General features: G+C 37.2%; 1 protein-coding gene across 6 annotated transcripts in view; it reads right to left on the bottom strand.

The window, feature by feature from the left end:
* FMN1 (formin 1) overlaps positions 1 to 13,012 on the bottom strand; it is a 188,912-nt gene that overhangs the window by 126,520 nt on the left and 49,380 nt on the right. For 4 of the 6 annotated variants that reach the window (XM_017742015.1, XM_017742018.1, XM_017742017.1 and 1 more), the window contains exon 4: positions 9,317 to 9,434. In XM_017742015.1, coding sequence (XP_017597504.1) covers positions 9,317 to 9,434 — 118 coding nt within the window. Of the gene's footprint in view, positions 1 to 9,316; positions 9,435 to 11,531; positions 13,007 to 13,012 lie in introns of those variants that run through there. The other 2 variants (XM_017742020.1, XM_008639546.2) reach the window with 1 other exon arrangement.

The following is a 13,012-nucleotide window of genomic DNA, read 5'->3' as shown; positions in this document are numbered from 1 at the left end:
AACAATCATGCTCACTCATTATTGTATTTTCATGTTGTATGGTAAGTGAAGGAGACCAAAGCAGATCAGAGAGCTTAGACTTTTCTGAAAGATTAATTCCATACAGTCTGATTAGAAGACAGAAGTTTGGGGTGGGAACACTTTCAAGAATTCCTCATTTTGGTTTTTGTTTCCAAAACATGCATTTTTTTTTAAAAAAAAAGTTTTAGACTGTGCAATAACAGTGATGGATATTGCTGACATGTGTGACAAACAAAATATGCCACCAGGTGGCAGAAATAAAATATTCCTAATGATTAGTAAAGTATGAGGCATGCTGCACTGTTTTGCAAAGAAAATATACACTAAAGCATGCATGCTTTCCCTAATGCATAGAAAACTGAACATCAAATAAAATTTGGATGTTTTGGACAACCTACGTAATCCAAATGCCTAATGTATGTTCAGTTTTATCATCACACAGAATTTGTCTGAACACAAAACAGCAACTATGTTTACAAATATACTCAATACATGCTCATGACAATCTTTGTTATAATACTGAGTGAGATGCCCTCTTCATCACCATTTCTAAAAGAAAAGGTAGAAGCATTCCCTGGTCAATCTGGTGACCTGAAAATTCAACCTACAACCCTGGAAATACTGGATACAGTGGGTCACAATGTTTCAAAGGTAAATTTTCATTCTTCAAAGCTGTTGCAAAAAGCAAGTATACCCATTAAAATATTATTCAGTATTATTCTATTGTGTTCACAACTGTGCTATTCAAGAATTACCTTTTCTTCTTGGTAATTAAACAACTTACCTACTTGAATAATTTTAAATAAAATCTTACATGAAAACCTTTCCCACAGAAATCTCCATAACTCACAGTTCAAATAGATGCATTACTCCCCAAACTTTACATAACAATTTAGGAGACTTCTCTACCATAATCTCAAAACTTCATGTAGAAAGTAGAAGCTTTGAAGTTAAATGACCTATATAGCCACTTCTGGTCAGTACACTCATTTTTGCAAAAAGCCATACATATTAAACTCGGTGTGTGGAAACATGCAAAATAACGTTAACACAATTTAGAAGTAATTAGAGAACAAAAGCTGGAAAACTTGAGTGCAATCTACCTTTCTTGAGATGTACCACACCCTGTGGTATAAACAAAATCATTAACTTATAATTGCACTGATTCATTAAATTTCAGAATAGTGAGGGTTTCTTAATCTTTTCTCCCTGCGCGGTAACCCTTGATCCCGTTTTCAATACTCCCCTTTACTACAGCATTTGTTCCCTCCTCTATTTCTGCATGTAGTTCTCGTCTTTAACCACCAGGTGTCAGAACCTACTCACCACAGCTACACCTTTTTTATTACTTTTTATTTATTTTTACAGATGCATTGATGCGACCTTCCAGGCTTTCTCAGGCTACAGTCATAAAACAGCAGCAAATTTTCAGGCTTTTCTTCCAATAAAATTACAAATGAGCAACTTTCAAAATGTAATTTGTTCAGTCTTTGATTGGTTTTTATAAAGCATAACTGCATTTAAGCATCCTTTTATAACTAGGAAATTAAAATTTATTTATGCTCAAAGAAATTCACAAAATTACCTGGTTTTTAGGGATAGGGGATTGGATAAAACAATACTGCATGTTGTTTTAACACACGATTCTAATCCTCCTTCCCTCAACCCCATTCCATCTACTCCTATCTGTCCTCTCTTCTTTACTTCCCATTGCACTCGAACTCTTTTACAGTCCTGTAATTCACTATTTGTAAGGATGCCAATTCCATAGACTGGGAAATGAGGAGACATCCTTCACTTCAACTTAATTTTTGTTTAGTTTTTGGGGTTTTTTGTTTCACTTTTAAGACATGGAAGAACACTCCAAACCTAAAATTTCAAACATTCTCAGCACCTTAAAGATTCTGGTACAGTGAAAATATGATAGCTGTGAGAAAAAGAGACAAATGAAGAGGGACTTGTGGAAAACAGCCCAAAACAAGCCAATAGTCCAGTATCTAAATATTGTCCAGATATTGAGATAATAGAGAGGACATCAGAGTAAACTTACTACAGGACATGAAGTATCTTCACAATATCCACTGAATTCCCCAAGAATATTAGAAATATATCCACAGAAAACCAGCTTCCTAAGGAAAACCAGCACCCCCTTGACGGCCTGTTATGGAAATGAGGAAAATAGTTACTCCTCTTTCTGACTGCAACGCAGTATAAAGCACTACTCAGAAGCAGTCACCTGAGTAACTTATCTGCCTGGCCATTCCTCAGCTGTGAGGGGTTACAGTTACAGTTCATTTACCTAATAGCAGAAATGAATAGTTTCGCTTGTCATTTCACCCTCCCAGAAAGGCAACATGACAGGTGCTGCTGCTGGGGACATTCAATATTAATTCTTTCTCAATAAACATCCAACTTTGTAGTTACAAAACCAATCTATTACAGGACCACGTTCACCAATGCTCTATGGTAAACAAGTAACACTTTATCAGCAAACACGAGGAACAGATTTATTACAGATTTTCTTTGATGAATTACAGACTCTACCAACTTCATTTAGCACAAATTTAAAACACAAAGTACTTACTCTAGATCTGTAACACCACCACAACCACTGGATGGTATATACAGTAAGTATACCTTGAGAATGCATGTATACTACACATGCAGTATAGGTGCATACTCAGTCAAACGTGGGTGCATACGTGGGTGAATGTAGGCACAATACACATCCACACACACAGACACACTGCTTCCCCAGTACAGTCTCAGCAACTCTCAAGTTCAGAACTGCTGTCAAACTCAGAACATCGATATATGCAAAACTAAGAAATGCACAATAAATAGGGTTGGGTTTTTTACTGATAAAAGTACATGTCTGCGCCATAGCAGAGGGAGAAAACTTGGCAGGGCTGATATTGAATTCATCGAAGAAGAAAGACAAAGAGCAGTTCTAAATGCAGGTGCAAATTTTCAGAAAGCATCACAACACATGAACAGCGAGACTGGAGAATGGGAAAAGGAATTCAGTAAAACTCAGAGACATTTCTGTTACACGAAGGGCTTCATATATTTTGAAACAGAACCATGGAAAATAAAATACAAAGTCATTCTTCCTGTATACACAATTGCTCTTTCACTGTATTTCAATTATATAACAACAATCGTCTCATAAAACCCTGTGACTATTTTGGGTCTTTGCAACATTAGATTGCTCAGGTCCATAGTGGGGTCTACATTTCAAAATAAAAACTACAGTAAAAGAAATCACACTATTTGCCTTCATTATATTCAGGCAACAGACTAATCTTCCCTCTAGGAAAATATTAAACTCAGAAATCAGCTTTCTACTTTGAGTGGACTGAAGCTGCTCTGTATGTGAATCTTAAGCATGCTGGTATCCATGGCTACACATATGTGCGTATCCAGACAGGGCTTTGGATACTGTAAAATCTGTCCTTGTCAGGCATCTGCTGCAAAACATGCATCCAGACTCAAAAACAATAGGTCTCCTAAAATCACCTTTCTACAGAGAGTACGCATAACAAAAATAAAGCAGGGATTTTTATTTAAAAAATGGAGCATAACTCTTCTTCCCCCTCACCTTGTGAAAATATAAGCTTCAGTGTATGGGAAGGCATGAACATTTTATCACATGGCCTTAGGTACAGACAATTACCATTCTGTAAGTGTGGGGCTAGTCTGGGGTTTTTTTTAAGATGTTAAATTTAAAAAGTCAGTATTCTTTCCTATTCTGCATCTCTATCTAATGCTAATAGTCTATAAACAGAAAGGGAATTTTATCTGACTTGAAAAATAGGTCAGAATTCTTATCCTAATTTTACAGATGGATAAACTGAAGCTTGGAAAGGTCCCAAATCTTTCCTGAAGCCATTCCAAAAAGCAGCTAAAGGACTGAAAATGGAACACAAACATCTTAACAACAAATATTAATCATCAACAGGTGCCTATCTTTTCGTTCCTGTCTCAAGAGGCACAGTATGAATGACAGTATCACCTGAGGTGGGGAGAGAAAAGCAAAGGATATTTTTGTTGCTTGATTGGTTTTGAGCATGGTTTTCGTTAGTATTTTCAAATTAAATCTTAGCCCACAGCTCTCCAAGGTATTTGGAAAAGTGCTGTAGTGATCAGCACATGTACAACCTGTCTGTGGCTGCACAGATTTCCAAGCAGAATTATACCCAATACCTTCTAAATCCATAAAATCATAGCTTGAGCTAGCATAAGTAAGGGAAAAAAAATTCATTGTTACTCTAGAACATAATATGGTTACAAAAATCTGGCTTGTAATAAAACCCTCAGCTTCTCCAACACATTCTAGTGTATCTGTCTGATTATGAAACACCAAATAACATGCACCTGTCATGCTGCACAATAAATGCAGTAAAATGTAGTAAAATAATTTACAAAAACTTCATGCACTCTGAGGTCACATCAAATTGATCAGTGACCATTACATCACAAAAGCACTATCTTAAAGCAATGCAAAAGCATTATCTTGAAGCTGTTTGCTATACTGCTGCTTGATCTAATTCACTACAGTAAAATTTATAATAGAATCCCAGAACTAAACCCTGAACACCACAATGAAACCAAATAAACTGAAATTACAAAAAAAATGTCTTTTTTTTTTACTTAGGATAAAACCAACTGTTGGTAGCCACTGTTACAAAAACTTCCTTCAGGACACTTAACAACATCGAGCATTGTCTTTTTTTAAAGACAAACACAAACTGTTCAAGGCCACAAAGGAAGCTTATGTCAAAGAAAGATAAGAAATCATACTCTTATCTTTCATCCTTTTGTGCCAGCCATTATGCCTCTTTTTCTCTCACATAAGCTGGTTATTCCCTGCATTTACATCATGGCCATAAAGCTATTTTGCTGCTGGGAACTGAGAGCATAGGAGATCAAAGATTTGATATATATGAGACTTGGCAATAGTGGCAGAGGTTTCTCTGCCACTATTTTGTATTTCGTTCACCACTTACCCAGACATTTTTTGTGTTATAAGAGCTCTCTCAGACACCTCCTGATTTTCTTATTTACCCTGAAAATTGTGCTTACATCACAGACTCTGTTATAGAAAATGTGGCACCATAGAGACACCATTACCTCACTGCAGATTTAAGCCTGATGAACAGACAGACTGGGAAAAAATGAGGTTTTTAAATTTAGTACAGACAGTTGAATTAAAAAGAAAACACTGAATGAGAAAATGAAAAAACCTCACTAAGTGAATTAATGTTTCAAGTGGCTTTTTTTAACGTTTTCTCCAGAAGGAATGTCAATGTACTTCTCCCTCTTACTACTTTTTACATTTCTGTTTTGCTAAGCAAAAGACTAAACTCTCTCTGCTGTATGTAAGAGAACTAGTTTGATCCTGAAGGCTAAAATGGTATTTTTAATAGGAATAGCAGAATCTGTATATCTGTAACACCTTCATGTGAAGACTTATGTTATGTTCTTCAAACATAAGTAGTTTTATGAGCTGCAGAACCCATGTCTAAACTTCTTTTCTTGGACATGTGTCTGCAAGTGCTGACCTAGTCATACACAGTAGCTGAGATATTCATTGTATGTGGATTCAATGTGATGCAGTATCACAGATTAATTTCTTCAGTATAGACATGAATTTGCCTCCTCTCTCTGGCTAGGTATTTTCACTACACATAATGCCTGGCACATCTACCCTTCTGTCACAATTAATGCTTAAAAATGTGAGAAGTCTCCCTGAGAATTATGGAGGAAAAACAAAAAAAAACCACTTAAAGCAGAGGAACAGAAATTTAGAACCAAAAATATATGCACAGAAATGTCTTTGATTCCATGGAAATTATTTCCATGGAATAACCATAAATTAAAATATCCTTTTTCTAGTCTTCCAGGACATTAATGTACTACAGACTTTCTGGACTTCAGCTATTTTAGACACACTTCAAAGAAGTTCCAGTTTCTCTAGAGAATCATGCAAGCAGCTTGTGCTAATTACAGAGAGCCAGTTGACAACACAGTCACTTGCTCTGTGGAAACACAGGAATTAAAGAATTAAGAAAACATAAGATAAACCAAAATATTGTAACATCATCCATTCAATTCAAAATTAACAACTCAAGATTCAGATACTGCAGGAGACAATACTAGGACTGCACAAACAGTTATCAAATGCATGAATAAAACCTGTTGCTCAGTTTTATCCCTAACTTCTTTCACTTCTAATATTCCTAACAGGCCTAGTCAGCCTCACACACGTGTTCCTTGTTATGTCCATTTGCTTTTCAGTTGGTTTCCCACACATCAAGCCAGACTATGAGCCTCAGGAGGGAGTTAGCTACTCCTCCAAGCTGCTATGAGTCATTGTGATGTCTGCTGCGTAAGCCAAATTAAGCCTGAATTTCTTGCTTCCACTAGGCAATAAGAACAATGAGGAAAAACATGACAAGGAGGTGAGAAAAGATCAAAAAGCCAGGAATACTCTCCCTCAATATCCCTGCCTTCCTGTCATAGTTGTCACAGCGCATGGTGATGAAGAAAATAAATCAAAGACACAATGTAGAATTGCAAAAGAGATTACTGTATTCCAACTTTCAAGTTCTTCAGTCTTACTTAAATCCTATTTTATCATGACAAATGAAAAAAAAAATCTATGCTACCTCATAAAATATGTACATATTCGTGTACCCTGGTTAGAAGTACAAAGACAAATTTATCCTTGGATTTGAACATATATTTTGTCTAAGCCTAAAATAAAGCTGTGTTAAATGAATACTTACCTAATAATTAATCCTCTTATTATTGTTTTTATATAAATTCCTCTTGTTTTGGTAGATGAAACTCTTGATCACAGAAATCAAAACACCAACATATATTGTTGACTGAAAGCTAATAAAACGAACCACTTTAGCATTTTTAATGGTATAGATACTCATCTATTCAGGAAACATCAGTGGAGGAAGATTGGAATCATAAACATCCCTGCCACACACAGTTTTTGAACTCCATTCTGAGATCAAGAATTTTTCGTTTGATCTTAGTTGTCTGGACAAGACAATGAAGTAAGAAATAGGGTTTCTGATTGAGACCAGCCAGTTTAAATAAAGAAGATGATTAACTTGCATTACAGCTTGTTTTTAAGAAGCCCACTTATTAAAAGAAGAGGGTCAAGAAGCTGCTAAAGTACTGGTGGCTAGAAGGGAATTTTGGATGTGAAGGGGCATTAGGGGAAATGCCAGTATACACACGCACTTTGAAGGTACCTACTACTGTCAGAGAGAAGATAGTGAATTTTTAAGTTTTGCTATATTGCCACTTTCATATTCATAAAAAACCCCACAAACCCCAGCAATAAGACCAACATTGAATACAAACCCCATTCTTTTAACCTATCACCACTACTCATGAACAGTACTTTGTTTCACTTGTAGAAGACTCTATATATTTATTCCTGTGCATAAAGCTTCAAAACAGTCACCCAGGTCCTCAGAAAAGCCAGTGTAAGTGATCCATCATGTACAACTTACAACTGCTTTCCGGGCATCCGTGAGTAGCTGAAAGAAGCAAACCTACCAATCTCTGAGGCACACCTATAACTTTACTGCAGTCTTAATGTATGTTGCAAACATAGTCTTTGCCTATTTCCTTTAAAAGCACTGCTTACATCCCCATCCCAGCTGAATCACCAGTGGTTTGTTTTCATTCAAATCCCTCTGCCAGACGCTGGAGCAACTAATGAACTGCAGAATCTGGTCTATAAAAATTTGACTTAGCAAACAAACCATCAACATGTTGATGACAATGCCACCCAAAATATCACAGTAACAAGAGTAACAATTTACATGGGCTCTAAGCCAGTCTGTCTTTCCTATTCAAATTTCAAGAAAGCATGACCTAATTTCTCTACAAGTAGTAGAATCTGGAGCTTTTGTTAATTCAGTTTTCTTTTCTTTCTTTAAGCATATGTTTCACCACAGATTATTACAGTCATTAGAAGGAAAAATAGTTATTTAGGTAAAATTAAATATAGCAAGCATATAGCCTATAATAAAAATCTAAGAGTAACATGAACTTGCCAACAGCTGAATACCTGTCCTGGTCATCTAAGTGACAGACTCTCACACTTTAGACCAATCAGATGCACCATAAATTCAATTCTATACATTAAATTCAATTCTATATATTAGAATAATGTTGTTTCTGTCAAAACCAAGTTTTCTCAATCTTCCAACAACTTTTACACTTCCAGTATTATTCCCTCTTTACAAAAAAAGAAAGATTAAAGCAGAGAAAACTGGAAAGAGAGGGAGAAAGACTAAGCAACAAAAAGCAGTAGATAGAACAAACAGGAGTACTGTTTCTCATATACAAGGTCCGATGGATACCCAGCGGAATTAGAAAGAACCATACAGCGTTACCCTGAACAATTTCTCACAGCAAAGTAGTATAAAAGCTTTTTGTTTTAAGTTCCACTTAACACTTTTTAGGTGGTATTTTCTAAAATCTGCAGGTACCTGAAGAAGAGATGGTTTATTGTCTTGTGCTTTAATATTTCAGACTGTTCCTCAGTTTATGGTTAATTTCTAAATATCGAGGACTTACTGTTTCATATTCAAGAATATAAATTTGTACCAGAGTTGTGGTGGCTAAAATAATCACTTTCTCCCTCTTAAATATGCTATGTAAATATCAAAATAACAAAAAAACCCCAAGAAGTATTTTTTCTGCGGAAAGCTTATCTGATAATTAGCACTGCACTTTGGACATATCCTTTCAATACCCTTGCACAGGACAATACATGTGGCTAGCTATAGAAGTGACCTGACTGGATATGAGCATTCCTCTGTTCATACACATGTTGCAATAATGGTATTGTTTACATTCTGGACAGTACCTGAAGAAAATCTCCAGCCAGACCAGAGTTCAGCAGAGAGCTGCCCCCTGCACCAAGGCATCAGAAAAGGCAGTCATGTTGCCACATGTTCACTAATCTGTCACTCACTTGAACAGAATCCCACTAGAAATGGATAACTTAATTTACCAGAAAAACCCACTCCTTTCCTCACAAATTTGTACAGGCAAGTTTGTAGTTTCCAACACGTATTTAGCCATTTACATTTAAAAATCAGATGCTGAATTAAAAAGTAGCAGTAAACCACACATAAAAAAAAAAGGTCTGTTTTTTCAGATAAGAAAATACTGTGACTTATCACCATCTCTGTATTAAACAAGATTAAAAATGTCAGAAACTAATTTCAGTAAATGCTTTGCCTCTTTGTTTTACCTGCTTCTGTGTACTTTAATCCTACTTTTACTTCTTCATGCTTTGCTTTTGGTGGCGGCCAGACAGTCTGGAGTCTCCCTGGAGTCTTGTCATCTTGCTCTGAGGGACTCAGGTCAGGCTGTTAAAATTACGCAAGAAAAAATTAAAGTCTGCAGTATCAATTGATTCCAAACAACAACTGTCATGCTCAGCTCTACACATGTGCTCCAGAAAGATTATCTGTCTCATTCTACTGACTGAAACAGTGCTCAGGTGGTTGGAAGGGACACAAATAAATCAGTGCAGAAAAATATTTTTAAGGAGGAAAGTAGCATCATGCATGTGACATGCAATGATTAGTTGAAACTGTTCACATCACTGTGGAGAGCTGTCTATGCTTTGGTGAACCACCGAGGTGGTCATGAATGTTATGTTTTTTTCCTGTGTCTTTACTCCAGAGTGAAAAGACCCATCTGTGCTCCTCTTACAAGTAAACATTAGAGCAATTCACCTAAGACATCATTTGACAATATAATTTTCTGGAAGCAGAGCTAGTTTATGAAATTCCTGCCCCACCCCCCGCAGATTGCTCAGTCCACATACCAGGTAATACTGCCACATCAAAGTAATGCTGCAGCTGTTAATGGGACCGCACTGTCAACTGGAATGCCAAAGTAACTCTTTAAATGGGGAAGGGGTGGAGGGGGAATGACCCACTAAACAAGTATTCTTATAGAGGGATTTTTTTTGTGTGTGTTTTTTTAGATCTCCAATATTTCTGTAATCTGACTTACAACATGTTACTACAAGTAATTGCATAGACACAAGTGCAACAACAGTGAAACACTATATGGAAATGGCCCCATGAATGGCCCACAGGAGGAAGGGAAAGACTAGACCCTTGGACTCTGGCTTTGCCCTAAGAAAATACAGATTTGCACTAGACCGGACACTAAGCAGACATTTATAAAAGCCACTCCTGCTGAGTCCTGTGCCTCCGCCCTCCCTGTGTGTGATGAGAGCTTCCCAGAGAGGTTTGCTGTGAGCCACACGAACGCTGACGCCAGCACAGCGACTGGGGTAAGCAGGAAGGAGCACGCCAGGAATGGGAAGGGCACACACAGGCTGCAATTGCTGTACATGCCACAGCCAATGAATACCTGTTTTCTCATCCCCAGAGGTAATTTACTACAAACTGGTATTATCAGTCTACCCAAGTGTTAGCCAAGATTTTTTACATGTTTTTTTATATTATGCAAGAATAAAACATTTAAAGAGAGTATAACCAACACAGAAAATCAACTTAAGTAGCTTCAGGTTTAAGGCCCAATCCTGAAAATTGAATTATTCAGGTAACTCCCCCTTCAGCCAACAATACTCTCCTGGGCTGATTACGTCTGCCAAAGATGCGATGGAAGAAGTTTGAGTTGGGGGAATGCCAACCAAAAGGTTACTCATTTAATTAAAGAGTTCAAATCACATTCAAAGTAATTTATGATTGTATAAAAACTTTGCATTGATTTTTTTTTCTTAGAAACATACTAACCACATTTCCATATGCCTAAGAGCATTAATGCTGCAAACACTTATATTAATAAAAAATTTGAGTTGTCTAATTTAAATCACTAACTTACACCTAAGTTAGTGATAAGTTTAAATGCTTATCAATATTGGAAAAGCCAGTTATATGCATGTAAACAAGACAGAAAAATTACTTCAGGTTCTATGTCCTCAACAAACTGAGCTGAAAATCACCCACAACTTCTTTTATCAATTCTTATCATAAAATTATTCCTACAGCTAAAATGAAATATTAGTTTTTAAAATAAATTCCTCAATGAAAGAAAACAGAGTAAGATTGAGAAATTATTAAATAATATTACAGTAAATATCTGCAGCATCGAACTGCTTTAAAGCTGTAATTAACATATGGAGAACTGTTATGTAGATATCTTTTAAAATCAGAAGCTGATTTTTAAGTTCTCACATCTAATTGAGAGGCTTTTACTGTCACCATCAGTTGTGGCCAAATTCTGCTACAATGGCAGATGATCAAAAATTTTGACAAACAAGCCCCAGGATTTCCTCAGCTGGAAATCCAAAATTTGAGATTGCCAGAAGAAGAGACCAATTCTGACATTTTGATCTTAAGTCCCCACCAATAATATTTAAACAAGACATTATTTTCTTATCCTTCCACTTCCAGATCTTAGGAAGAAAAAGTAATTCAACCTACAGATTTGTCTGATGGTCCATCCCCAGGTTTTGATTTTGACCTTTCAAATACAGCTTTCAAGGACTCTTTTTCATTTCTCATTTTGCGTTTTAGGGCTTCCAGCTCTGAAGGATCTGCAGTTGTTTCTTTCTTGGGAGGCCGTGTGAATAAAGCTTTAAAGGCATCCAGTGCAGATTCAGCAGGGCTTGATTTTATCTCCTCAGAGGGAAATCGTAGCTCTCTTTTGCTGGAGGCTTTGTTCTCCTGAGCTTCATCACTGTCCTCGGTCTCCCCAGATCCCTCACCAGAGTCCTCAGTTCTATCTTCATTCTTGGAGACGTCTATGTTTAACAAGTGCGAGAGTTGTTCTAGGAAAGTGGGATTTGCTTTAGGTTCAGATGATTTTTTTTTATTGGTCAAACCTGATGCAATACTGGATTTCTTAACAGGCTGTTGTAATTTAAGCACAGCTAAATCATTCTCCCTTGGTTTAATTTCTGTAACAGTTTCCCCATCTTCTGTGGTTAGTCCCTTTTTCCTCACACGTAGTCCACTAAAGAAAGCAGGCAGCTGGAAAGTCTTTTCAGCCAGTGCTGTTTTTTGGAGTGATATATTATCAGCTGAAGGTCTTTGTTCTTCATCTGAAAGTTCTTGAGGGCATTCCCCTGTAGCAAGAAAACGAGTAAATTGCTCATCCATTAACATTTTGTCTTTTCCATTGGAATCATACTCTAGAATACCATCCAGTTCTTTTGGGAGCTGCTTAGAGAATGGTGGGTGTAACTCAATGTCATCTGTATACACAGTGTCACCACTGTTGCTGTGCCCTTCTGATTCTGACTCTTCCTTATTTTGACTGCTATTGTCCAAGGCCTCAGCAGACAAAGCAGCATTTTTTAGCCCGTATTTGCTTGCACTGTTCTCATCGGTGTCTAGATCCTTATTCTCCGTGTCCGATTCTGTGTCACTTGTTGTATGAACCAAAGTACCTTGTACAAGAATAGCATCCTTGTCATCACTGTCCAGTTCAGACAAAGAAGTCTGAACAAACCTCAGATGCTGAAGAAGTGATTCGTTTTGGTCAGCTAACTCCAGCTCCAGGCCTGCTTGCCTGCCAGACATTGGGTCAGCTTGGCCACTGGTACTATTCACACTGTGCTGATTTTCTGAGTCCGCATTACAACCATTATCATTCCTCTCATGCCAGGTGTTAGCATGAGTATTTATATTGCTGTGCAAAGGTTGAAATGCTTTAAGCACTGTTTCTTCTTCGGGAGCTGTAGATTCAAACTTGGTTGTAAATCCGAACAGTGTTTTCACAGAAAATGTAGTGAGAGAGTCATGGTTGCTTTCTGCTGTGTTCTTCAGGTCTAAAAGCTCACTACAGTCAGGCATCCCATTACGTTCTTCCATGTTGCGTGAAGTAGCGAATAGGTTCCCTTCCAGCCGTGCTGCTGACTGCTGAGCAAACACTCACTGCGCGCATTCAGGCTGCCGGCGCT

The sequence above is a fragment of the Corvus brachyrhynchos genome, unplaced genomic scaffold, assembly GCF_000691975.1.
Source record: "Corvus brachyrhynchos isolate BGI_N302 unplaced genomic scaffold, ASM69197v1 scaffold115, whole genome shotgun sequence".
Classification (NCBI taxonomy): Eukaryota; Metazoa; Chordata; class Aves; order Passeriformes; family Corvidae; genus Corvus; species Corvus brachyrhynchos.
The sequence above is the reverse complement of the archived record's forward strand: the minus strand, read 5'-3'. Positions and strand labels throughout refer to the sequence as shown.